The sequence below is a fragment of the Salmo salar genome, chromosome 04, assembly GCF_965601325.2.
Source record: "Salmo salar chromosome 04, fSalSal1, whole genome shotgun sequence".
Lineage (NCBI taxonomy): Eukaryota > Metazoa > Chordata > Actinopteri > Salmoniformes > Salmonidae > Salmo > Salmo salar.
This window is the reverse complement of record NC_138294.1, coordinates 65673675-65701672: the sequence shown is the minus strand read 5'-3', so window position 1 is coordinate 65701672 and position 27998 is coordinate 65673675. Positions and strand designations below refer to the sequence as shown.

The window sequence follows — 27998 nt, the reverse complement described above, 5'->3', positions numbered from 1 at the left end:
GGTATCTGTGAACAACAGATGAATATCTGTATTCCCAATCATGTGAAATCCATAGATTAAGGCCTAATGAATTTATTTAAATTGACCGATAGTCATATATGAACTGTAACTCAATAAAATCTTTGAAATTGTTGCATATTGCCTTTATATTTTTGTTCAGTATAGTTAAATAAGAGCGCAGCAGTGTGATTCACATCAATGCTCCATGTAGTTATCAATAATAAGTGATATCCATATCGCCCATAGGCCAGACCACTGCTGTCATCCTTACCTCCAAGCGTTTATTCAGATTGGATAATCTTTGGATGCCGACAGCAGTCGCACCAGTGGAAGACATAGCTTGGACTGTAGCCTACAAAAGCCTATTCCTGCTCTTTTCCCGCATTCCATCAACACATTTGGTGTGTTATCATAGTGGTCTCTGACTTGTGGTCAGACTTGCTCAGGCGGGAACAAACTTAAACATGCCTTTTTTTCCCAATGCTAATTTGAATGTCATTAAGAAAACAGAAAAGTTGTCCAAGATATTTAAATGTAATCTGTTACTCCCCAACCCTGAGCACCACTCACCAGACCGACAGTGTCTGGAGGCCCCAGGACCTTTCCCCATCAGATCCAGCTCTGTGGACTTTCTGCTGGGTCCCAAGTCTGAGTCTGCGTGGTAAGAGGGCCCCTGTTCCCCTGTGGCTCCGCCAGAGGGTCCTGCCCTGACCTCCCCCCGCGCCTCCAGCTGAAACTTGACATCCGTCATCTTACTGCGCACCTCAGCCATCTGGGCCTTGAGCCGGATCAGGACCCCTGAGTCTGGGGCTCCCCTCCTCACTGCCTGAGGCCGGCGCTCGCCCCGCTCCTTTCTGGACTGGACTTGGACTGAAGAGAGGTATAGAGGAGACGGACAAGCACGATGAAGAGATTAAGTGGCTATTAGCACTTGTCCTTATGTTTGTGACTGTGCCCTAGCTTGGCTACCCAGTACAGAGTAGAAAAAAAAAGATGTATTGTGACATACACCGGATACGCCGTGAGAGAGACCACCTACCTTGGCTGTGCAACAGGGAAGCAGGGGGTCTGGGCTGTAGGCCCCATAGTGACTCCACGTTGCTGTGTTCCTTCAGGTCCAGTAGCTGGATGAGGATGACTGGGTCAATCTCCAGCAGACTGTTGTTGCTGCCAGTGGAGGAGAGACCTCCACCACGCCTCAGACACCTGGCCCCATGGTTAGAGCCTCCTGGGAGAGACAGGGGAGAGTCAGATGTACTTTCAGAGATACAATGGTGAGGGGACAGTTGCAAAGGGGAAATGGAGACCAAAGGTGAACTATACTGGATGCTTCTATCTATCGAGTGCAGTAGAAGTACCAAGGGGAGTCAACTGATGCTTTGAATGAGTTTGGAATAGGGCATAGTGAATACTAGTTGCAAAAGGAAATCTTTATTTATTAGGTTTATCACACAGAGGAGTGCTATGGCTGCTCAACAGCTCACGCTCCATTATGAGTTACAGTAGACCCATTTCAGACAAGATAACGCCTCCACAAAGATTAAATTAAACTCTAGCCATGTCACGGGGCAGCAGGTAGCCTTGTGGTTAGAGCGTTGGACTAGTAACCGAAAGGTTGCAAAATCTATCCCCAAGCTGACAAGGTATAAATCTGTCGTTATGTCCCTGAACAAGGCAGTTAGCCCACTGTTCCTATGGTGTCATTGAAAATAAGAATTTGTTCTTAACTGACTTGCCTAGTTAAATAAAGGTTAAATAAAAAATGAAAATAAAAACTGCAGTACTGAGTCAGCCAGTGCACAGCTATGAGAGAGCAGCAGAAAAATCATTAAGGTCTGCATACAATGAGCAATTGAGAAGGCAAGAGATAAGAGATTGGAAATGGCAGCGGGGACAATAATCCACTTTGCAACCAATGTTTAATGAATAAATGTAAATAAACCAATGTGAGGCATGGGGCATGTAATAATGGATATTTTCCTTTCAGACGAGAGAGTCAGATAGTAAGTAAAAGAGACGGCCAACATGTCAGAGTTTAAGGGCGGCCAATACTGAGTTGCTAAAGTTGAAATCAGTTATCAAAGTACTGAAGAGTAGGCTTCTAACAGGACACACTTCATGCATGCAAATCTAAGCATTGTTATGCAGCCCTTTACACTCCCCTTTGGTTGCGTTTTAATCCACTGCAGCTACCACCTTTCCACACAACACACTTAAACCATTCCACATCAGCACCCATGACAAGTCCTCACACTGACAATGAGTCATCGTCTTTAAGCCCCATTACACTAAAACACACACGAAAGAGAGATTTGATGAGTGAGATAGAGATAACTAGATAGAAAAGAGGAGAGAAAGATGGCACAGAAAGAAAGGAGAAGTAGGGAGAGAGGATGAGAGAAGGGGATAGAAAGAAAAGGAGGGAGGGGGAAAAGGAGGGAGTAGAGAGAGAGAGAGAGAGACAAAGTGGAGGAGGAGGTTACCTGCTGCCCCTGCCACATCGTCAGGCAGTTCTCCCTCCTCCATCTCCAGGTTCCCACTGAACTCCACATCATTCTCCCCAGACCTGAGAACCAGAGACCATCAATGTCTGGACTGGGAACAATGTTGCTACAATGTCAGGGTCAAAATAAGACTAAACCTTTAGCTGACAACTACCAGTAAAACTGACGGATGCCTAAACCATGGCAACACATGAAAAGGGTCTACCTATCATTTCAATTGACTGAGCTGATCAATTGGTTTCATTTGCCGATTTATTTTTACAAGAAATGACCATTTGGGGACATTTGGTTCCCTACATGGGCCTCTTAAGGATATAGAAACTTAAGGAACATCCAGTTCCTTGGTCAATACTAAGGCCGGGAGATGACATTATGAGACAACTAATAAATCAGCTTACGCAAGACCTTGGCTTGACCAGCAACTCAAATTAGAAAGTGTGTCCAGGACTCCCTAAATCACAGAGAGAAGTGTTCCCTCATCAATAAGCTTCTTAGGGTGATTAGACACAAAGTGCTCTGTGTTAGAACAGACCAGCCATATACAGTGCATTCGGAAAGTATTCAGACTCCTTCCTTTTTTCCACATTTTGTTACATTACAGCCTTTTACTAAAATTAAATAAAAAATGTTTCCTCAATTTACACACAATACCCCATAATGACAAAGCGAAAAACTGGTTTTAGAAATGTTAGCACATTTAATAAAATCAGGCCTTTATGGTAGAGTGGCCAGATGGAAGCAACTCCTCAGTAAAAGGCACATGGCAGCCCACTTGGAGTTTGCCAAAAGGCACCTAAAGGACTGACCATGAGAAACAAGATTCTCTGGTCTGATGAAACCAAGGTTGAACTCTTGGCCTGAATGCCAAGCGTCACATCTGGAGGTAACCTGGCACCATCCCTACGGTGAAGCATGGTGGTGGCAACATCATGCTGTGGGGTAGGTTTCAGTGGCAGGGACTGGGAGACTAGTCAGGATCGAGGGAAAGATGAACCAAGCAAAGTACAGAGAGATCCTTGATGAAAACATACTATAGAACACTCAGGAACCTCAGACTGGGATGAAGGTTCACCTTCCAACAGGACAAGGACCCTAAGCACACAGCCAAGACAACGAGGGAGTGGCTTCGGACTTGAACCCAATCGAACATCTCTGGAGAGACCTGAAAATAGCTGTGCAGCGATGTGCCACAACCAACCTGACAGAGCTTGAGAGGATCTGCAGAGAAGAAATGGGAGAAACTCCCCAAATACAGGTGTGCTAAGCTTGTAGCGTCATACCCAACAAGACTTGAGGTTGTAATCGCTGCCAAAGGTGCTTCAACAAAGTACTGAGTAAAAATGTGAATGTAAATGTGATATAATAAAAGATTTTATGTGCAAAAATGTCTAAAACCCTATTTTTGCTTTGTCATTATGGGGTATTGTGTGTAGATTGATGAGGGGGGGAAAAACTATTTAATTCATTTTAGAATAAGGCTGTAACGTAACAAAATGTGGAAAAAGTCAAGGGGTCAGAATACTTTCTGAATGCACTGTATCTCTACTGATGAACTGGATGGACAGTGCACTGCAATGTTCTCTCTGGAATGGTACAGCTTCATGACAAGTCATTCAGTTCTTTTAGCAGCCCAATGGCCCCATAGGATGTGCTCGCCCATTTGAGAGTATTCAAGTAAGGTGTCCGTGTGTCTGCATGTACTTAATGCATGCTGGTATACGTTGGTCTGCTTAAGAAAGCCCTGTACACGTTCCTTTAGGTATGCCCTGGGGGAGAGGAGGGGATAACAGGGGAAACACAGCAGCTATTGTATCACACTCCAGTACAACATGAGTCAGATCTCCAGCAGAGCGTCTCACTCGCCGTCGCATCACTCAGCGCATTTATAGACAGGGGAACGGCGGAGCAACACATCCCAGAGCATCTGTCCAACCAGAGAAAAAATTTGAATAAGCTCTACAGGACCTACAGCATTTGAGTGAGTGAGAGAGAGAAGTGCCTTGTGGGCAGAGAGTGGGGATGTCAATTGACTGTAGTTTCCCCCTACAGGCATGGGAGATTGGACAATGTGTCTATTTCTGTGTGTGTGGGGGGGGGGGGGGTTCTCTATGTTGTGTGTATATATTTGTGCATCCATGTCTGTATGAAGACGTAGGAAGCCCTTCTGTGAGTGTTTATGTATACGGTCCATATGTGATAATGTGTAGGTACACTCAGTGTCCCGCTTGTTACACACCCCATTCATGAAAATGGGTCGCTCCTACAGACAGTGAGTCACGTGGCCGTGGCTTGTTATATAAAGCAGACAGGCAGAGGCATTCAGTTACTGTTCTATTGAACGTTACACCTAAGCGACTTTGAGCATGGTATGATCGTCAGTGCCAGGCGTGCCGTTCCAGTATCTCAGATATGGACAGCCTCCTGGGCTTTTCACACATGACAATGTCTAGTGTTTATCGACAATGGTGCGACAAATAAAATAAACATCCGCTGACTGGCAGTCCTGTGGGCGAAAACAGCTTGTTGATGACAGGTCGAAGGAAAATGGCAAGAATCGTGCAAGCTAACAGGTGGGCCACAAACATGCAAATAACGGTGCAGTACAACAGTGATGTGCCGAATGGTATCTGGAAACACACAACTCGTCTGTCCTTGTCAAGGATGGGCTAATGCAGCAGACGACACACCGGGTTCCACTCCTATCAGCTAACAACAAAAAGAAGTGGCTACAGTGGGCACCCGATCACCAACACTGGACAATTGAGGAGTGGAAAAACATTTCCTGGTCCAAAGAATCTTGGTTCCTGTTGCGTCATGCTGATGGCTGAGAATTTGGTGTAAGCAGCGGGAGTCCATGGCACCATCCTGCCTGGTTTCAACGGTACAGACTGGTAGCGGTGGTGTAATGGTGAGGGGAATGTTTCTGGTACACGTTAGGTCCCTTAATACCAATTGAGTAATGTTCCCATGCTCCGAAGAATTCAGGCTGTTCTGGAGGCAAAAGAAGTCTGACCCAGTACTAGTTGGGTATACCTAATAAACTGGCCTTGGGGTGTATGTATGCATGTACAGTTGAAGTCGGAAGGTTACATACACTTAGGATGGAGTCATTAAAATTCGTTTTTTCAACCACTCCACAAATTTCTTGTTAACAAACTATAGTTTTGGCAAGTCAGTTAGGACATCTACTTTGTGCATGACACAAGTAATTTCTCCAACAATCGTTTAGAGACAGATCATTTCACTTACAATTCACTGTATCACAATTCCAGTGGGTCAAAAGTTTACATACACTAAGTTGACTGTGCCTTTAAACAGCATGGAAAATTCCAGAAAATGATGTCATGGCTTTAGAAGCTTCTGATAGGTTAATTGACATCATTTGAGTCAATTTTAGGTGTACCTGTGGATGTATTTCAAGGCCTACCTTCAAACTCAGTGCCTCTTTGCTTGACATCTTAGGAAAATCAAAAGAAATCAGCCAGGACCTCAGGAAAAATATTGTAGACCTCCACAAGTCTGGTTCATCCTTGGGAGCAATTTCCAAACGCCTGAAGGTACCACGTTCATCTGTACAAACAATAGTACGCAAGTATAAACACCATGGGACCACGAAGCCGTCATACCGCTCAGGAAGGAGACATGTTCTGTCTCCTAGAGATGAACGTACTTTGGTGCGAAAAGTGCAAATCAATCCCAGAACAACAGCAAAGGACCTTGTGAAGATGCTGGAGGAAACAGGTACAAAAGTATCTATATCCACAGTAAAACGAGTCCTATATCGACATAACCTGAAAGGCCGCTCAGCAAGGAAGAAGCCACTGCTCCAAAACCATCATAAAAAAGCCAGACTACGGTTTGCAACTGCACATGGGGACAAAGATCATACTTTTTGGAGAAATGTCCTCTGGTCTGATGAAACAAAAATAGAACTGTTTGGCTATAATGACCATCATTATGTTTGGAGGAAAAGGGGGAGGCTTGCGAGGCGAAGAACACCATCCCAACCGTGAATCACGGGGGTGGCAGCATCATGTTGTGGGGGTGCTTTGCTGCAGGAGGGTCTGGTGCACTTCACAAAATAGATGGCATCATGAGGAAGGACAATTATGTGAATATATTGAAGCAACATCTCAAGACATCAGTCAGGAAGTTGAAGCTTGTCGCAAATGGGTCTTCCAAATGGACAATGACCCCAAGCATACTTCCAAAGTTGTGCAAAATGGCTTAAGGACAACAAAGTCAAGGTATTGGAGTTCCCATCACAAAGCCCTGACCTCAATCCTATAGAAAATGTGTAGGCAGAACTGAAAAAGCGTGTGCGAGCAAGGAGGCCTACAAACCTCAATCAGTTACACCAGCTCTGTCAGGAGGAATGGGCAAAAATTCACCCAACTTATTGTGGGAAGCTTGTGGAAGGCTACCCGAAACATTTGAAGTTAAACAATTTAAAGGCAATGCTACCAAATAATAATTGAGTATGTAAACTTCTGATCCACTGGGAATGTGATGAAAGAAATAAAAGCTGAAATATATAACTACTATTATCCTGACATTTCACATTCTTAAAATAAAGTGGTGATCCTAATTGACCTAAGACAGGGAATTTTTACTAGGATTAAATGTCAAGAATTGTGAAGAACTGAGTTTAAATGTATTTGGCTAAACTGTATGCATGCATGTATGTATGTATTTATTAGGGTTCACTGGTGACCAGTACCCCGGGACTTCCCGACTAAGCTTCTTCGCGTTTCCCGAGAAATATTGATGGGACCTGTGGACCAATAATAATGTAGCACTAATGCAAAAATACATGTGCTAATAGCTGCATGCATGAACCGGACATGTCATCTCTCTGGCTTCATCCATAGCTTACATTAGACCAGTAATCGTAGAGCCTCCCGAGTGGCGCAGTGGTCTAAGAGATTCTGGGTTCGAGTCCAGGCTCTGTCGCAGCCGGCCGCGACCGGGAATCCAACGGGGCGGTGCACAATTGGCCCAGCGTCGGCCAGGTTAGGGGAGGGTTTGGCCAGCAGGGATGTCCCTGTCACATCGCGCACTAGCAACTCCTGTGGTGGGCTGGGCGCAGTGCACGTTGACACGGTCGCCAGGTGCACAGTGTTTCCTCCGACACATTGGTGCTTCAGGGTTAAGTGGGCATTGTGTCAAGAAGCAGTGCGGCTTGGTTGGGTTGTGTTTTGGAGGACGCACGGCTCCCCTCCTTCGCCTCTCCCGTACGGGAGTTGCAGCGATGAGACAAGACTAACTACCAATTGGATCCCACGAAATTGGGGAGAAAACAGCATCAAAATAAAAAATAATAATAGAAATAGTCATCACAATGCTAGTAGCCTACCATATTGAGCCTTCTCAATGTAAAGTCTCCAATAGAAAACACCACTTTCTTGCATGACTTCTATAAATTGCATTGCTAACTTCTCAAAGCAGTTACTTACTGAAAGCAATCTCCATCTTATATTCACAAATCTCCAAGCTATCTTTGTGACACTGGCAGTCTCAAAAATATAAACTGCAGCTACTCACTCTTAACAAAATGGCTGGTACATTGTATCCACAAACACGCTCGAGGAAATAGACATTTGCAACATGTCACAATAACAAAAGCGAATCCATGGGTTTGACTAGTCAGATTAGCAGGTATTTGATCAACTGAATCTCCACTACTAGGCCTACCTGCTTGTCTGTCTGTTTAGCGGAGAATCAAATATGTTCCCTGTGACAAAGCTTGCTTAAAGTGGTGAATATCATAAAGTAAAAACAACCTCCTGAAATTCCCCTGATAGCCAGGTGCAAGGGGAGAGAAAGGGGCCAACAAGCTGGCTGACATCTTTCCGTGGTAAGATAAAACAAATGTAATGTTCACTAGTCTGTAGGCTAATAACCTCATATTTTAGGCCTACATTTAAACTAAGCTACATCAACAAATTGTGTGGTGACTGACAGACATTTTCAGTTGATTCAATTGTGACAACTACAACAAGAAACCATTAGATTCCTGTCCATATTTTACGCTGATGTTATGTGCTTTAAAATAGCATTTCCGGTTTGAATGGGAATACCGTGATATGGTTGCAATTTTCCCAGGAAAGAAAATTGGTTGATTTTCTGGAAAATATTCAACCCTAGTGTATGTGTATGAGTGTGCGTGGATGGAGCTGGAGAGCTTCGTGTTGTTTTTTTGCACTCAGCCAGGCAGTATGAGGAGCAGTGATGACTCACTGATGGCTCATCTGGTGAGCTCACAGTGAGGGGGTGGAGGAGAGAGAGAGAGAACATGTGAGACTAAGGCTTCAGCAACAGCCCTGCACTCCACACAGTCTCTTCAGGCTCAGGGGTTTGAAAACACGTTGAAAAAGTCCTCATACACGACTCATATCAAAACTACACTCTAACTAGCACAACCCAGGTTGGGACAGAGGGTGTCCAACAAGTCATTGTAATGATAAGATCGATGTAATGATCGACAGCATCCTGACTGGTTGCATCACCGCCTGGCATAACAACTGCTCGGCATCTGACCGTAAGGCGCTACAGAGGGTAGTGCATACGGCCCAGTACATCACTGGGGTCAAGCTTCCTGACATCCAGGAGTTATTATTCTATGCAGTGTCAGAGGAAAGCCCCAAAAATTGTCAAAGACTCCAGCCACCCTAGTCATAGACTGTTCTCTCTGCTACCGCACAGCAAGCGGTACCGGAGAGCCAAGTCTAGGACCAAAAGGCTCCTTAACAGCTTCTACCCCCAAGCCATAAGACTGCTGAACAATTAATCAAAATGGCCACCCGCACTATTTACAATGACCACCCCACATTTATCTTTACACTGCTGCTACTCGCTGTTTATTATCTATGCATAGTCACTTTACCCCTACCTACATGTACAAATTACCTCGACTAACCTGTACACCCGCACATTAACTCAATACCGGTACCCCCGTATATAGCCTCGTTATGGTTATTTTACTGTTTATACATTTTTTACTTTAGTTTATTTGGTAAATATTTTCTTATCTCTTTTTTGAAATGCATTGTTGGTTTAGGGCTTGTAAGTATTTCACGGTAAGGTCTACTACACCTGTTGTATTCGGAGCATGTGACAAATAAAGTTTGATTTGAGGATGTGGATATCATTTCTGCATTTCCCCCCCCCAAATAATTGGGTGACTAAAACTAGAGAGAAAGCTCTGTGGTTAAGGGTGACAGTGGCCCTAGGTCACTCACATGGTCTCCTCGTCGATGTCGTTCTCCTCTGTGTTGCTCGTTGCCGTGGAGCTGCCCGAGGTGCTGCTACCGTCCAGAGGGTTCACCTCCTCGTCCCCCGTCAGACAGTCCACTTCCAAGTCCCCGTCAGACAGCTCCTGACCACACCACAACGTTAGCACAGCATTTACATAACAGCATTTAGTGCTTAACCCCTGACACAGCTTTTCCTACTATGCTGTGTTTTATCTTCATCTGATAAAATAGTGCATGCTTAAGGTCCCCCGTCAGACAGCTCATGACTATACTTTAACATTAATGCAACATTAGCGCAATGTTCAGACAACATGCAGCCTAGAGCACAGCTGCTGACACAGCAAGCATTTCTCCTCTACTGTGCACCATCTCCCTCTTGAGACACCTTATGATAATGCATGCTGAGGTCAGCCCTTAAGTAGGACTGGAGACATTTTAGGTGGAAAAAGGGCAGAATGATTAATAAGTGTTTCTGAAATCTAATTTCGTCCAGTGCTATAGACTATTGATGGGTTGTTTTTACAATGCCATACATTTTAATCTGAGACAAATATTATATGCTTCCTGGATTTTTATGTAACAATGTTTCGACCCCAGTGGTTATGTGAATACAGGGGAGCAACTTCCACTGGGGATGGGGGGGGATATGTCCACCCCACATTCTGAAATTACATTTTTGTCCCAGTTTTATCATTGGAATGTGATACAAAACGAGGCAACGGTGTGCTTTAGGACCCTGCGGATGTCTCTGAGCGGTGTTTATCCGACTGGATAAAATATAAATAAATATATCCTCCCCCATTTCTAAAACCAAAGTTGCTCCCCTGTGTAAATATGAAGGAGACTATCGTATCCACACAACATTTAACTGTTTCGACCATTGGGATCGAGACATACAGAGCTATAAAATTTAAGAGTTTCTAATCGGTGTGTTTGGGTACTATGATCATGTATTGTGTGCACCATCTTGAATCACAAATATGAACCAATACAGAGTGAACCTCTGTGGTCATCATGAATATGATGACAAAGTTCTAATGTTTGAGTGACTCACATTGGAGTCATCGTGCTGGGTCTTCTCCTCCTCCTCTTCTTCCTCTTTGGTCTCGGTGGCAGTGGTCTGGCAGCCGTCCTCAGCCACGGGACCTTTCCCTGAGCGGGAGTCTCTCTCCGAGGTCGAGGGGCCCAGGCGCCGGTCAGGAGGGGACGAGCTGCCAGACTTTTGCCTACGGAACAGCTCAATGGCCAGCCTCTGACAACGTGGAGCAATAATATGCAATGAGTTAACGCAAATCATTTTAGTTTAGATTAATTAGTGGTGATCTAAAACCCACACCTCTTTGAGGTTGTTGATCTGCTGGATGTAGCTGGACTGGGCTGACTCCAGCTGGCTGATGTACCAGTACTGGTCTCTGCACTTCTGGAAGAAGGTGGGCGAACGCACCTGATACCTGTTCAGGAGAGAAAAGTCAACTCAGCAGTCAAAAATGACTTCAATGAAGACACTAAACCCAGAGTTAGAAATGGCATCTTTCTCTCTATTAGTATTAGTGGTAACCTGAGGACCAGGGTGTCAGTCTGCATGTTGAGGTAGCCCTCGCTGGCCAACAGGTCCAGTCTGAAGAAGCGATTGTAGCCCCAGCACTCCCCCACCTCAAAGTCTGATGCAAACTCCCTGATGATGTTCTTAGTGGGGTCGCTGGAGGCCTGGTGGACCATCTCCACGCGGTACTCATATCTATAGACACAGAAAATACACACGTTGAAGGTGACATAAATTCAAGTGAAAACTTCAATTCAAAGAAAGAGAATGACAATCATTTTACAAAAACATACTTTGACGTTTCAGGGAGTCCTGCAGATAGTTCCAAGAAAACGGACAGATAGTTGCCGCGCACCACACCGTTGCCATCCTGAAGGGAAAAACAAACACACAATATAGCTGCAAGCAGCAAGCAGGGGTTCAAGCTGGATCGGATTTATCTTTAGAGAAACTGTGCAATGTTCACATTGAGTTGACAGAAAAAAACTGAACAAAATGGAATTCAAATAATTGAACCGACATCGGTCAATTAGTTGTTAAAAAACTAATTTTGGTTAATTGAGCAGGACCAGTTTTCAAAATTAAATACTTTACACGTCTTCCTCTCCAGAACCAAATGGACCGATTGGTACATAGCATCTATGTACCCATGTCTTCAAACCCTATATTTTCCAGGACTCCAGCTCAAACAATATGGCCGCTATGAGCCAATGAGCTTGCATGAATGTTTTTTTCCTGTCCAACAGCGCTACAATGTGGCCAAACTGAACCATACTTTACAGCTTAGCTAGACTCATATCCCTGAACATGGTTGCCAAATTTCATCACAGAGATATAAACATGTGCCCGTTATAGCATCATCGTGTGGTCGATCTGAATGTGCTTGCATATGTTTGGGACATATGTACCAAGTTGTTACAATACGATCATCGGTGTCTGATTTATATGCATTTATGTGCCAGACCATGCCCACAATAATGTTTATTGGTCAAGTTGTTTGATATACTAGTGTGTTATTTAGCATTAAGAGACCTTGGTCCATAGAGGTCATACATCAAGTTTTGTGCAGATCGGTCCTTCTTTTTCTCCAAAACCGCAAGGCTGATCGGCACCAAATGTGGTATATATCATCTATCTTCAAACACAATATTTTCCAAGACTCTTGCTCAAACAATATGGCCGCAATAAGCTTGCATTAATTGTTATTTGTCCAACAGCACCCACATGCGGCCAAACTGAACCATACTTTACAGATTAGCTAGACTCATAGCATGTGTGCCAAATTTCATCACCGAGCCAAACAGATCGAGAGATATAAACATGTGCCGTTATAGCTCCAACACGGTCGATCTGAATATGCTTGCATATGTTGAGTCTTGACAGTGTTTTGAACATGTGTACCAAGTTTGGTTACAATACAAGTATTAATATCTGATTGATATGCATTAATGTGCCAGGCAACACTCACATGAACGTTTATTGGTCAGTAGCACCATGTTGTTTGACATGCTAGTCTGGAAAATATTCAGTTGAGACCTTGGTCCATAGATGCCATGTGAAGGTTAATCCAGATTGACCCAGTGGTCCCGGAGGATATGTGATTTAAGTGTTTTTCACAAAATTCTAAATGCTGTAAAATCCATTATGACGGACCTTTTGGGTCCTTGAGGCAAATTTGTTCCTTGTGAGAAGAGGGACCTATGTACTGAATTCCAGGACCCTAGGTTATATGAGGTGAGGCGCAGGACCTTTCAGAGTATGCAATTTCAAACGCCTGTTATAGCACCACCTTGTGGCCAATTGGCATTTATCATCATGTCAAGTTGCACCTTCCTCTGCCTTACCATCTCACAGGAATTTGGCATGTTACATTTCGCTTGTAAGAAGAACCGGTATAATAATAATAAAACAGAAGAAACCAGCTTCACTGCTTGAACCCGTACGCCAAGAAATACAACAGGGGTTCACCAGGTTCGCTGCTTGAAACCCTAATTATGATGAACATTAAACCAGAGAGTTTTTCACAATCTCCAATATTGACCACTTAGTTGTGAAAAAGGTGACATATCAAATCTAGTAGTTAGAGTAAGACACGAACATAAGAGATCATTAGTAGTTTAGTAGCAATTACTACTAAGTATTAGAGAACAAACAATTGTTGGTGTCTACTCACTGGATAAACCTTGAGTCTCCAGCAGATGCCAGATATCTGGAGTGGGGGGCTATAGACGGGATCTGCCCTCTGTCTCAGGGTGCTGTAAGGACAACGCAACACACAGGCAGAAAAACAAGTCAGATAAGAGGAACCCAATCATTAAAAAAATACAATTTCAACTGCTTCTTGGTGAAGTGTCACAACGAGAGAGAAATTGCTCATCATGGGCCAACTTGTCCCTGGTTGCCTTAATTAGCAGCTAGAACGTAAGCACTTAATCAGAGCCTTGGACCTGGCAACCCAAAATAAAGTATGAGCAACCCAATGGGGTGCTTTGTACTATTTTCCAAGAAAGGGAAGCTAAAACGTTGTTCAAAGACTGTCGATTTCTATTCCTTGTGCATACACAAGCTCATATCCAAACATTTTCAAGACTACCTGAAGTTGGCCAGAACAAAAGTGCTTGAGTCATAGGCAGGAACCAGCTCACTGTGGAGAGAGAGAAAGTTGTTCCGTAATTTCACTTCTCAATGTCATGAAATATCCATTAAAAGCATAACAATATCTTGCTGCATTATGAATAATCCAAATGGAAATGTATATCTAACAATACAAAATTGAACTGAACATCTATATCTAAAATTGGATCCTACTTTCTCTGACAACAATTTAAAAAAACAGCTACAACAGTCTAAAAAGACGGTCCGGAGCATTTTTTTTCTCAAATCAAACTCTCTAGTCACAGGATCTGTGGTTTAGTACAGTACCTAGGGAGGTGTGCAGGTACAGTAGAATGGGTTTAGTGAAGTAGGTTTAGTTAGTATGTTACCTGGTGAAGTCTGGGGGGACTGGAGTGGTGACAAAGGACTGCATGGGCTTGCGGTGAACCTGCTGGAACATCAGCAGGATCTCTGGGCTCTTGGAGATCAACTCGCTCTTACTGCAGGAGCGTAGCTGTAGGACAGAGAACCACACACAATTTAAGAGCTTTGCAGAGAAACACCTGACCACCACTCCCCCTTCACCCCCACTGTTAACGCATCTCATTTCACTGGAGGCATGACGCACTCAAGGTAAAGTTTGACAGGCGATGAAAAGGCCAAGGTTGTGACTTCAGAGAGGTGAATTCATAAGAAAATACCTGTGTGAAGGTTTGAGAACAGCTGCTTGTTTATCCTCAAATGACTATGCAAAATGCATTAAAAGACCCCAAGAAAAGTCCTGAAAGATTTACATGGCAGAATGTGTGAACTGTGTGACTAACAGTTAAAGCCAGGACACCCATTCTCTCAGGCCACTGGTGACCATTGAATTTAGGCTCAGTTTTGAGATACAGAAATCTCTGGACTGTGAAATGGGCAGGATCATCAAGCTCTTGTCAATCGTTGACTCATCTCACCATAAAATCTTGGTGTTTTTCACAAGTTTCAAGTCAGGGCGAACGGACTTGGTTTCTTAAAGTTTCAAATCAGTTCGCTCAGAAAACAAAAAGTGAATCTCAGTAGTCTGAAGCTTCCTATCCTTTTCTCCCTTTCTTTATCTGCACTGATGTGAAAGAACTGGACAGCTGAGAAAGCACATCGTGGTCATGAACATCACTGCTTTGACCATCCTGTCTGTTCAGGGCAAGTGCAGATGAAGAGGATATGAAAAGACAGAAAGCCTCTAGACAATTGGTGGCTTAGTGCCTCCTCTCGCTCAGCTTCCTGCTACCCAGAGTGCTGTGCAGTGTGGCGTGACATACTGCCACCGAAAACACTCACTTCCCACTCTCCTCCTAAACACCTGCCCCCACAAACCACAAGACAACACAGTATGTCCTGCAAGAAAACACACCCTCTCAAGCAGGTACGACACATTCCAATCCACTTGTAGTGCTACCTATGGCGTTCCCATTGCACTTCTGGGTTATTGGTGTTAAATCTTTTGAAAATGGTACACTGTATACTGGTATGGTACAAGTCCACATACCTGATGTTCCACCTCCTGCAGGAGAGACTCCAGTAGCTCAGTCTCTTGGGTGAGGGAGGTCTTCTGACCTGTTATGAGAGGACATTTTCATTTAAAAATAATATTTTAGTGACATAGAAGGGCATTAGAGTGACAAGAGAGAAACACGAATGGTGTCATGAAACTTGCGTACCCATGAGGGTGATGAGTTTGTTTTTGAGCTGGTTGTCGAGACGGGCAATCATCATCTCTACTGCATTACGTATCTCTCGCACTCGCTCGTCTTTGGCCCCTCGCACTGCTTCCACGTTCCTCTCCTGAGAGAACCAGAAAACATATGTTGAATTAAGGCAGACGGTTGCGGCGTTGTAATGTATTTTGGTGGAACGGTAACTTCATCTGTCATCACAGTGGGATGGAGTAGAGGAGGTATCCCATCACAACAGAGGCGAATTAACTGTAGTGCCCTTGTGCCATCTAGTGGCAAAATTCAGCAGTGTGCAGTAGTGATATTGATACTATTTTCTCATGTGTGCTTCTAACCAAGCTAAAAATAAACAGTGCCCCTCACCACCTCCTGCACCAGGCTGATGAGCTCCATGAGGCGGCGGCGGAGCTTGGCCACCTCCTCGTTCACCTTGGACACGTGCTGCTCGTAGATCTCAGCCAGAGGCTTGAAGGTGTGGCCGCCATGCTTGGGGAAGGAAAAGGGGTGAAGATCAAAATACAGGAATGGACTGACTGAGCACTTGTTTTGTTATACCAAAGGGATGTGGGGCTTGACTGAGAATATTCCTCTGTGGGCCACTGATAAAGGAATTCTATATCTTGATGATAATAATCAATACGCCTTGACTAATGCCCAAGGTTTGTAAGACAATGGGTTAAATAATTAGGCAAGGACTCAGCTTCCTGCAAAAGGTTTCTGTAGCTTTATTCAGAGAACGTTCTGAGGTCAGGATAACAAAACAGTCATTATATAGTTCTTGCTTACTTACGCACATGCATTTACACACAAACTGTTGGTGACCTGCATCCCCCTTTGACTTCCCACACTGTTTATCACTATCCAGCTCAGCCTGTTCCTTTCCCTCAAGGTTAGGAACCCCTTGAAGTTTCTACTCCCTTTACCATCTGGCTCCTTTGTTCCCATGGGCACACTAAATACTCACACACATTTCTTTCCCTCTGCAGCCTCTACTAGATTTTCTGGGACTAATTAGACCAATCGATCACTACATTGATCATTACATTGATTATTCATTAACCATGCTGTATGACTAATAATTCATCATGGTTTATTGATTCATTTACCTTTATTAGATAATTATCTTATCAGCCACTTACCATGCCTCCCCACAGAGCACACTGGTGGCAGATGCACTTCTTACAGGTCCAGCAGAACACACTGAGTTTCTCATGGTGGTTCTCACACCTGTAGACAAACCATAGACAACTGACACATCCAGACCCTGTGGAATCTCTTTTCAACACATTTTCTGTCACATTAAGCAGGTTTCCATCCAACCTTTTTATGTGAGTAAAGTACATGTCGAACAAACAAAAAAGTCACGACAGGCCTGATGGAAATTCAAACATGTCGGTAAACTTTCCAAATGTCAAACAAAACAAAACACGCTTGACAATGTGGGCAATTTTTTTGCTGGTGAAATAGATTATGCAACAACTGCTTCCTTCTATAGCTAGAAGACTCCTGATATCTCCAGGAGTGAGAAGTAAAATGTTTGTCTTTATCTGTTGTCTAGTACTCTCTTTTTGCTAGCTAGGGCATCTATTTTAAGTGCTCCCTGTCTTTGCAGTAGCCTACTTGGTGTGTGAACTGCGACTGCTCAAAACTTGCAGATGATTGTTGACACATCTAAGGGGCAGGACAATTTGTGACTTGTTTTGGTAATCAGTGGTTTCTCCTCTCCTTGGCAAATCAGCAATTAGTGTTAGTACTTCAGTCTAACCTGTTTTCTCAACGGCAGCTGTAAGCGGCGGTCGTGTCAGTCTCGTCGCGAAACAAAGACTGCTCTGCCAAGTTGTTCGGGAAAGGCTCCACACCACTCTCTCGCTTGAGAATCTTACCAAGTTATTTTCTGATGATCTCATTTAGCTCTTTTGTAGCTTTGGCAACTATGCGTGTTTTCTATTCCATGTTCGCTCCTCTCCCTGTAGGCTTTACAGACTCCTCCCCCCACTTGGTTTCAACCCTTCTAATATAGTGTACCCTGGGTTGTGTACGCAGGTGGAATTCCGGGTCCCTGGCAGCGTTTGGAACTGCCGATTTGCGGCCAAGAGAGCCAAGTTCATCTCACCCTATGCTGCCCTTCAATCCCTTGACTTTTTGGTCCTGACAGAGACATGGATCACCCCAGAGATCACTGCTACTCCAGCTGCTCTCTTCATCTGACTACGTTTTTTCTCATAGTCCAAGAGCATCTGTTCGTTGCGGTGGCAGCATAGGAGCATTCATTTCTCCAAACTGGAGATTCTCTTTTTCCCCTCCCTCACCTGTCCATCTCCTCATTTGAATGCCATGCTGTCACTTGTCCACTCAAGCTTAACATGGTTGTCATCTATCGCCCACCAAGTGCACTTGGAGAGTTCCTCAATGAGCTTGACATCTTGATAAGCTCATTTCCTGACGATGGCTCACTGCTCTTAGTACTTGGCAACTTCAACCTCCCGATGTATGCCTTTCATTTCTTTCGAACGCTCTCTTTCCCCTCCTTGCCTTTTGACCTCACCCTTTTCCAATCCCTTCCAACTCACAAGGCAGGCAATTTGCTTGACCTCATGTTTACTAGTGGCTGTTAGCCTACTAATCTCACTACAACTCCCTCCCCCAGGTCTCTGATCACTACTTTGTTTCCTTCACCGTCTCCCTTTCCTAGCCACTCAGCCTCTTCGACCCTACCCTCCTCCCTTTCTTATGACTTGCACTGGAAAACTAAACTTTCAGAGGACCTATCATCCTTTCACTCTCTCCTCTCTACCTTCTCTTGCTCTGCATCTGTTGCTAAAGCCACTATCACTCTAAATTTCAAGCTTCTTCCTTTAACCCCAGGAAACTCTTTTCCACCTTCTCTTCACTCCTTAAATCCTACACCCCTCACTCCCTGTGGATGACTGTCAACCACTGAAAAGGTTGACGACATCCGCTCCTCAATCCCAGCCTATTGAGTCCACTGGTCCCACTCACACGGCACTACCCTATGCCTTCACCTCCTCCTCCCCACTCTCTCCAGATGAAATATTGTGACTGAGGTCTGGCCACCCGACAACCTGCCACCTTGACCCCATCCCCTCCTACAGACCATCTATGGAGACCTAATTCCATTCATAATTTCTCTCATCCCTGACCACTGGCTGCGTCCCCTCTGACTTCAAAATGGCCAGAACGCTCCCCTCAAAACCAACACTTGAGTCGTGACGCAAAAAAACGACGGACCTGTATCCCTTTTTCAAAATACTTGTGTGCTGCCTCTGATCAACTCTTATCTCTCTCAGAATGCTCTTGACGTTGGGCCAGTAACCGAAAGGTTGCTAGATCGAATCCCCGAGCTGACAAGGTAAAAATCTGTCGTTCTGCCCCTGAACAAGGTAGTTAACCTACTGTTCCTAGGCCTTCATTGTAAATAAGAATTTGTTCTTAACTGACTTGCCTAGTAAAATAAAAAGTCAGCCTTCATGACGGGTCACTCAACCGAGACTGATCCTCTGCGTGGAGGCTCTCTGCACTGCCAAAGCAGACTCTGTTCTCATCCTCCTAGATCTATCCACTGCCTTTGACACCATGAACCATCAGATCCTCCTCTCCACCCTCAGGGCTGGATGTCTCCAGCGCTGCACACCCTTGGATTGCATCGTACCTGGCAGGCTGCTCCAACCAGGCAACGTGGAGAGGATCTGTGTCTGCACCACATATTCTCACTACTGGTGTCCCCCAGGGCTCGGTTCTAGGCCTTCTTCTCTCTATACACCAAGACACTCGGCTCCGTAATATCCTCACATGGGGTCTCCTATCATTGCTATGCGGATGACTCAATTACTTTTCTCCTTCCCCTCTTCTGACACCCAGGTGACGAGACGCATCTCTGCGTGCCTGGCAGATATCTCAGATTGGATGTCAGCACACCACCTCAAGCTCAAAAAGACTGAGCTGCTCTTCCTCCCGAGGAAAGCCTGCCTGCTCAAAGACCACTCCATCATAGTTGACTTCTCCACAGTGTCGCCCTCCCAGAGTGCTAAGAACCATGGCATGACCTTGGACAACACCCTGTGGTTCTCTGCAAACATCAAAGCAGTACCACGCTCCTGCAAGTTCAAGCTCTACAACCCTACCTCAGTCAGTCCTAATCCAGGCACTTGTCATCTCCAGTCTGGACTACTGCAACTGGCTGTTGGCTGGGCTCCCCGCTTGTGCCATCAAACCCTTGCAACTTATCCAGAATGCTGCAGCCCGCCTTGTTTTCAACCTTCCCAAGTTCTCCCATGTCACCCAGCTCCTCCACACACTCCATTGGCTTCCAGTCAAAGGTCACATCCACTACAAGACCATAGTGCCTGCCTACAGAGCAACAAGAGGAACTGCCCCTCCCTGCCTACAGAGCAACAAGAGGAACTGCCCCTCCCTGCCTACAGAGCAACAAGAGGAACTGCCCCTCCCTGCCTACAGAGCAACAAGAGGAACTGCCCCTCCCTGCCTACAGAGCAACAAGAGGAACTGCCCCTCCCTGCCTACAGAGCAACAAGAGGAACTGCCCCTCCCTGCCTACAGAGCAACAAGAGGAACTGCCCCTCCCTGCCTACAGAGCAACAAGAGGAACTGCCCCTCCCTGCCTACAGAGCAACAAGAGGAACTGCCCCTCCCTGCCTACAGAGCAACAAGAGGAACTGCCCCTCCCTGCCTACAGAGCAACAAGAGGAACTGCCCCTCCCTGCCTACAGAGCAACAAGAGGAACTGCCCCTCCCTGCCTACAGAGCAACAAGAGGAACTGCCCCTCCACTGCCTACAGAGCAACAAGAGGAACTGCCCCTCCCTGCCTACAGAGCAACAAGAGGAACTGCCCCTCCACTGCCTACGGAGCAACAAGAGGAACTGCCCCTCCCTGCCTACAGAGCAACAAGAGGAACTGCCCCTCCACTGCCTACGGAGCAACAAGAGGAACTGCCCCTCCCTACCTTCAGGCTATGCTCAAACCCTACACCTCAACCCGAGCTCTCAGTTCTGCCACCTCTGGTCTCTTGGCCCTCCCATCCCCACAGGAAGGCAGCTCCCACTCTGCCCAGTCCAAGCTCTTCTCTGTCCTGGCACACCAATGATGGAGCCAGCTTCCCCCTGAAGCTAGGACAGTAGTGTCCCTGCCCATCTTCCAAAAACACCAGAAAACCCTACCTCTACAAAAAGTATCTTATACGACTAAGTGCTTTTTTGTGCACTGCGTCATGACACCCTTTTTATCCGCAACAAGTTTGTTTGAATGGAACACAACTCGTGGGAAAACAGTTTTTATGCCGATTTTAGAATATTCACATGAAAATCTGTTGCAAATTGGATGGAAACCTAGAACCAAACAACAAGCCATTTATAAACTCAGCCCACTTTACAATGTGCTGGGCTTTTCACATTTCCAAGCTGAAAGGACACATTGTTCTAGGTTGCTTTTGCCTCATACTGCATTTAGTTTAAATGGGGCCCAGGTTGTGTTTGAGGTCTTCAATTCTAACAGAAATATAGGGTATGGATAGAGAGGGGGAGCGAGGGCAGAGAGAAAGAAAGAAAGCTGTGGTAGTGATGAATGGGTCAAAGGGGAGCGAGGGATGGTAAGGAGGGATGCTGGGGCTCACTTGTCCTTGTCGTTCTCCTCGTGTTTGGAGAGATTGCAGAGCTGCAGGGTGTCCAGCTGCTGGGTAACCTCTTCAGCCCAGCGGCAGTTCACCAACTCCCGCAGCTGCAGTGGTGCCCTGGAAACAGACAGACACACAAGGTCATACACAGATACAGACATGATCGGTCTTGAAAAATAATGTCCCCTAAATGGTGGCTAAGTCTATGCAAAACCATCTAAATCAAACAATTTGGACAAAGGAACAGTCACATACAGATCTCCAAGTTCAGTATTCCTTAAGATTTCTTTAAAAAAATCGTTTATTTTAGCATCATTAATTGATACTGGCACTAGATCCGTCCTCACTGTGAATTTTGGGGGATATCTATACTTTATTCCATCAAATTACTCTTAACTCTGCTGCCTGACTTCTAAAAAGGTTGTTCTGGAACATAATCAGTAGTAGGCTAACCCCCGCAGCATTTAGCCTAGCGGTTAGAGCGTTGGGCCAGTAACTGAAAGGTCGCTGTTTCGAATCCCGAGCCAGCAAGGTCGAAACATCTGCCGTTCTGCCCTTGAGCAAGGCAGCTAACTCCCAACAACAACTGCTCCCCAGGCACCGAATAACATGGATGTGGATTAAGGCAGCCCCCGTACCTCTCTGATTCAGAGGGGTTGTGTTAAATGCGGAAGACACATTTAGGTTGAGCAACTGACTAGGTATCCCCCCCTTTCCCTAGTCCCTGCCAGGAATACTAAGTGCTGTGTTCAAACACAGAAGGGCTTACCGACAGTGTGGGCATTGGGCTCTCTGCTCAGTCAACCAGCGCTGTCAATAGAAGAGGTTACATGTCAGCATTGCAGATGAGGTTGTAACACTGTATAGATGTATAGGTTTTTACAGGATGCCTAACACCCATGACTGCCTCGATTTCCTATATTTGTAGCCTGACACTTCAAAGTAAACACTGTAATGAGAATTGTTCTATACATTCAAATCATAGTAAAATGACAGTGGAATATTGGTTTTCCCTTAGACAATAAAAATTGGTTACTAAAGCTCTTGCTTAATTCACTAATGCTGTCAGTTATTTACATTTTAGTCATTTAGCAGACGCTCTTATCCAGAGCGACTTACAGTAGTGAATGCACACATTTCATTTAATTTCATGCATTTTCTTTGTATTTTTATTTTTTGTACTGGTCCCCCGTGGGAATCAAACCCACAACCCTGGTGTTGCACACACCATGCTGGCGTTGCAAACACCATGCTCTACCAACTGAGCCACAGGGAAGGCCAGTTATAAGTATGATTGTTCAGACTGAGGCATTTTAAGGCCTGTAGAGTTTCCGCTCACATCACAGCTGTGAAGTGTTACGCTAACAAGCTAGTCTCGTTGCCCGTGGCGACATGTCACTCACCCGTATGCAGCTGAAGCAGCAGAGTTTGGAGCAGTGGGGGCAGAGCCGAGCATCCCGCAGCTTCTCCATACAAATGAAACAGCGGAACACCTCCGCAATACTCTGTGTGGCAAGATAGTAGTCTTAAATATTATCAAAGCAAGACTGGAACCATTATACACTTGGACAGGAATCAATAGGCTCAAATGTGGTGTATGATACATTACATTAATAAAGGCCTAACTTTAAATATTTTCTGTATATTTAGAAACAGTCAACTGTCTTCACTGACATTTTCAACATGTCCCTGATTGAGTCTCTAATACCACCATAGTCCCTGTGCCCAAGAACACCAAGGCAAACTGCCTAAATGACTATAGACCCGTAGCACTCATCTGTAGCCCTGAAGTGCTTTGAAAGGTTGGGAATGGCTCACATCAACACCATTATCCCAGAAACCCTAGACCCCCTCCAATTTGCATAACGCCCAAACAGATCCACAGATGATGCAATCTCTGTTGCACTCAACACTGCCCTTTCTCACCTGGACAAAAGAAACACCTATGTGAGAATGCTATTCATTGACTACAGCTCAGCGTTCAACACCATAGTCCCCTCAAAGCTCATCACTAAGCTAAGGATCCTGGGACTAAACACCTCCCTCTGCAGCTGGATCCTGGACTTCCTGACGGGCCGCCCACAGGTGGTGAGGGTAGGTAGCAACACATTGCCACGCTGATCCTCAACACTGGAGCCCCTCAGGGGTGTGTGCTCAGTCCACTCCTGTACTCCCTGTTCACCCATGACTGCATGGCCAGGCACAACTTCAACACCATCATTAAGTTTGCCGACAACACAACAGTGGTAGGCCTGATCACCGACGAGACAGCCTATAGGGAGGATGTCAGAGACCTGGCCGGGTGGTGCCAGAATAACAACCTATCCCTCAGCATAACCAAGACTAAGGAGAGGATTGTGGACTACAGGAAAATGAGGACCGAGCACGCCCCCATTCTCATTGACGGGGCTGTAGTGGAGCAGGTTGAGAGCTTAAAGTTCCTTGGTGTCCACATCAACAACAAACTAGAATGGTCCAAACACACCAAGACAGTCGTGAAGAGGGCACAACAAAGCCTATTCCCACTCAGGAAACTAAAAAGATTTGGCATGGGTCCTCAGATTCTCAAAAGGTTCTACAGCTGCACCATCGAGAGCATCCTGACTGGTTGCATCACTGCCTGGTACGGCAACTGCTCGGCCTCCGACCGCAAGGCACTACAGAGGGTAGTGCGTACGGCCCAGTACATCACTGGGGCTAAGCTGTCTGGCATCCAGGACCTCTACACCAGGCAGTGTCAGAGGAAGGCCCTAAAAATTGTTAAAGACCCCAGCCATAAACTGTTCTCTCTACTACCGCGTAGCAAGCGGTACCGGAGAGCCAAGTCTAGGACAAAAAGGCTTTTCAACAATTTTTACCCCCAAGCCATAAGACTCCTGAACAGGTAATCAAATGGCTACCCGGACTATTTGCATTGTGTGCCCCCCCCCCCAAACCCCTCTTTTACGCTGCTGCTATTCTCTGTTTATCATATATGCATAGTCACTTTAACCATATCTACATACTACCTCAATCAGCTCAACTAGCGGGTGCCTGTATATAGCCTCACTACTGTATATAGCCTCGCTACTGTTGTTTTTATTTCTTTACTTACCTATTGTTCACCTAATACCTTAATTTGTTTAGAAATTGCACTGTTGGTTAGAGCCTGTAAGTAAGCATTTCACTGTCAGGTCTACACCTGTTGTAGTCGGCGCACGTGACAAATAAACTTTGATTTGATTTGAGCACAATGAGCACAGGGGAGCTCAGTCATAGACAAGGAAGCAGGAATCAATTCTCATTTGGTACAGTTGGTGCACAATCCGATGTAAATTACTGCCTGGTGGGATGAGCTATATTTGGAACCCATATCCCAGTCTAATGCCAACGTTGGCTGAGAGCAAAATCTCTAGTCTAGTGATATGTCCTGAGCTCAGGATTGCTTGCATCCATCCATCCATCAGTTTAGGGAATTTTCTAGTTAGAGCAGCATGTCAAGTTGTTCACTCAAATGTCATAGATATGGGTCTTTATCTAAAAGCTACAGTGGGGTAACCAGTGACATACATGTGCATTTATACTGATGTGTAAAATGTAAACACACCTCAACACTTTGTTCATCCATCTCAGCCAGTATGCTTTTCTTCAAATGGAGGAAATTGGGTGAAATCTCAATCCAATACCTATTTTCATGGAGAGAAAGAAAACAGTAGCGTCAATGTAGATAAAGGTCCAGTCAAAAATTGTGTTTTCTTGTCATTTCCAACGCATGAAAGAATTAGTTCACGATATTAAGCTAATATTATTGCAATAACTTCTAACGGACAATTGATTTTGGCTGTGTGGCAGGTTATTTTGGCTCTGTGTGACAGGTTAGCTAACGTTAACTAGTAACGTTAGCTGATTATGATAGCTAGCTAGCTAACGTTAGATAGCTGGTTACCTTACCTTCTCAGATGCTAGCTGGCTTAGCTAGCTATTTCTTCTTTCTTCAGAAAGGCATTGATAACATCTCTGATAATACACGCAATGTTCCACTATTATTTTGGATGTGTGAAATTGGTAGCGTCAACTAGCCTGATTCCTAACATCTACTGTATAACAAACGAGTTAGCATTAAGCATCGCGCTAACATGGCCCATCACTAGCTAGCAGCCCAATTGACAGACAGCTAAATTGCCTCCACTGTAAATATCAAATTCATACAGTAGACAGGCTTCATTAAATGATACGCTTGCAGGCAAAACTAGCATCGTTTTTGCAACCCGTGGCTACATTTGTTTTTCTTCCATGATGCAGGCTATAATCTGCTGCAGCTACATATCATATCACCATTGGAGACCATTTCCATGTTTATCGCGAGCTCTTCAGAGATTGCTTCAACCAATGTAAAACAGCTGAAGCGGTGGAAGGTGGGACCTTTCTCACAATTATCCAATGAGCAATGGCCCGTATAAATATGAGAAGGGTAATTCGACACACCCATACATGTTATAAAAGCAATCTCTACAAGAAAGTGGGAAGACAAACAGTAACAAAATAATATGAAATCTTATTCTCCTAATGCATTCCTTCCTTCTAAACTCAACAAAAAAAGAAACGTCCCTTTTTCAGGACCGTGTCTTTCAGAGATAATTCGTAAAAATCCAAATGACTTAACAGCTCTTCATTGTAAAGGGTTTAAATACTGTTTCCCATGCTTGTTCAATGACCTATAAACAATGAATGAACATATACCTGTGGAACGGTAGGCAATTAAGGTCACAGTTATGAAAATGTAGGACACTAAAGAGGCCTTTCTACTGACTCTGAAAAACACCAAAAGAAAGATGCCCAGAGTCCCTGCTCATCTGCATGAACATGCCTTAGGCATGCTGCAAGGAGGTATGAGGACTGCAGATGTGGCCAGGGCAAAAAATTGCAATGTCCGTACTGTGAGACGCCTAAGACAGTGCTACAGGGAGACAGGACGGACAGCTGATCGTCCTCGCAGTGGCAGACCACATGTAACAACACCTGCACAGGATCGGTACATCCGAACATCACACCCAGGTACAGGATGGCAACAACAACTGCCCGAGTTACACCAGGAACGCACAATCCTTCCATCAGTGCTCAGAGACTGTCCGCAATAGGCTGAAAGAGGCTGGACTGAGGGCTTGTAGGCCTGTTGTAAGGCAGGTCCTCACCAGACATCACCAACATCACCGGCAACCACCGTCTCTGGACCAGACAGGACTGGCAAAAAGTGCTCTTCACTGACGAGTCACGGTTTTGTCTCACCAGGGGTGATGGTCAGTTTCACGTTCATCGTCGAAGGAATGAGCGTTACACAGAGGCCTGTACTCTGGAGTGGGATCGATTTGGAGGTGGAGGGTCCGTCATGGTCTGGGAGGTGTGTCACAGCATCATCGGACTGAGCTTGTTGTCATTGCAGGCAATCTCAACGCTGTGCGTTACAGGAAAAACATCCTCCTCCCTCATGTGGTACCCTTCCTGCAGGCTCATCCTGACATGACCCTCCACCATGACAATGCCACCAGCCATACTGCTCGTTCTGTGCGTGATTTCCTGCAAGACAGGAATGTCAGTGTTCTGCCATGGCCAGCGAAGAGCCCGGATCTCAATCCCATTGAGCACGTCTGGGACCTGTTGGATCGGAGGGTGAGGGCTAGGGCCATTCCCCTCAGAAATGTCCGGGAACTTGCAGGTGCCTTGGTGGAAGAGTGGGGTAACATCTCACAGCAAGAACTGGCAAATCTGGTGCAGTCCATGAGGAGGAGATGCACTGCAGTACTTAATGCAGCTGGTGGCCACACCAGATATTGACTGTTACTTTTGATTTTGACCCCCCTTTGTTCAGGGACACATTATTAAATTTCTGTTAGTCACATGCTGAGTTTATTTATTGTTAGAAATCTAGCAACTGTGTTTTGAGTTTCCACTTCTTCAGGTGGTGAATTGGCACTAATTGAATTAGGCCTATATATAATATAAGTAAAAAGAAACATCCTCTCACTGTCAACTAAAGTCAATCACAATGCTTTATTAAGAAGTGTAATAGACTACTGAGAGAGTATTGTGATATTATGCAACCTAATCCAGTGACTGTCATGAATTTTGGGTTGACAATTAGGATATTTTTGTTATTTTACAGTCAATTTTCTATTTTTTTTGTTCAATAGAGAGAGAAAAAAATGCATCTTCTTCTTTCTGGGTGTGAAGTTTTTTTGCTGAGTTTATGTGCAAAATCAAGGTTACTTACAGTACCAGTCAAAAGTTGACACACCTAGGTTTTTCTTTATCTTTACTATTTTCGACACTGTAGAATAATAGTGAAGACATCAAAACTATGAAATAACACATATAGTATCATGTAGTAACCAAAAAAGTGTTAAACAAATCAAAATAGATTTTATATTCTTTAAAGTAGCCACCCTTTGCCTCGATGACAGCTTTGCACACTCTTGACATTCTCTCAACCAGCTTCATGAGGAATGCTTTTCCAACAGTCTTGAAGGAGTTCTCACATATGCTAAGCACTTGTTGGCTGCTTTTCCTTCACTCTGCAGTCCAATTCATCCCAAACCATCTCAATTGGGTTGAGGTCGGGTGATTGTGGAGGCCACATGATCTGACGCAGCACTCCATCACTCTCCTTCTTGGTCAAATAGCCCTTACAAATAGTTATTGGGGTGTGTTGGGTCATTGTCTTGTTGAAAAACAAATTATAGTCCCACTAAGCGCAAAC

The 27998-nt window shown here is 44.9% G+C and overlaps 1 protein-coding gene across 2 annotated transcripts in view; it reads right to left on the bottom strand.

Annotated features, from left to right (window-relative positions):
• The window catches only part of LOC106603466 (E3 ubiquitin-protein ligase TRIM37), a 32574-nt gene extending 6944 nt beyond the window's left edge, over positions 1 to 25630 (bottom strand). The window contains exons 1-20 of one of the 2 annotated variants that reach the window (XM_014197188.3): positions 25196 to 25630; positions 24852 to 24930; positions 22669 to 22770; positions 22035 to 22075; positions 21266 to 21382; positions 16756 to 16843; positions 15980 to 16102; positions 15602 to 15725; positions 15430 to 15497; positions 14288 to 14412; positions 13897 to 13947; positions 13477 to 13558; positions 11597 to 11673; positions 11319 to 11498; positions 11097 to 11211; positions 10815 to 11012; positions 9746 to 9882; positions 2484 to 2566; positions 1040 to 1228; positions 571 to 870 (exon numbers count right to left, since the gene is read on the bottom strand). In XM_014197188.3, the coding sequence (XP_014052663.1) occupies positions 571 to 870; positions 1040 to 1228; positions 2484 to 2566; positions 9746 to 9882; positions 10815 to 11012; positions 11097 to 11211; positions 11319 to 11498; positions 11597 to 11673; positions 13477 to 13558; positions 13897 to 13947; positions 14288 to 14412; positions 15430 to 15497; positions 15602 to 15725; positions 15980 to 16102; positions 16756 to 16843; positions 21266 to 21382; positions 22035 to 22075; positions 22669 to 22770; positions 24852 to 24872 (2221 nt within the window). In that variant the 5' untranslated portion in view covers positions 24873 to 24930; positions 25196 to 25630. The remainder of the gene's footprint in view (positions 1 to 570; positions 871 to 1039; positions 1229 to 2483; positions 2567 to 9745; positions 9883 to 10814; positions 11013 to 11096; positions 11212 to 11318; positions 11499 to 11596; positions 11674 to 13476; positions 13559 to 13896; positions 13948 to 14287; positions 14413 to 15429; positions 15498 to 15601; positions 15726 to 15979; positions 16103 to 16755; positions 16844 to 21265; positions 21383 to 22034; positions 22076 to 22668; positions 22771 to 24851; positions 24931 to 25195) is intronic. The other variant, XM_014197189.3, reaches the window with a different exon arrangement.
• Between the last annotated feature and the right edge of the window lie 2368 nt (positions 25631 to 27998).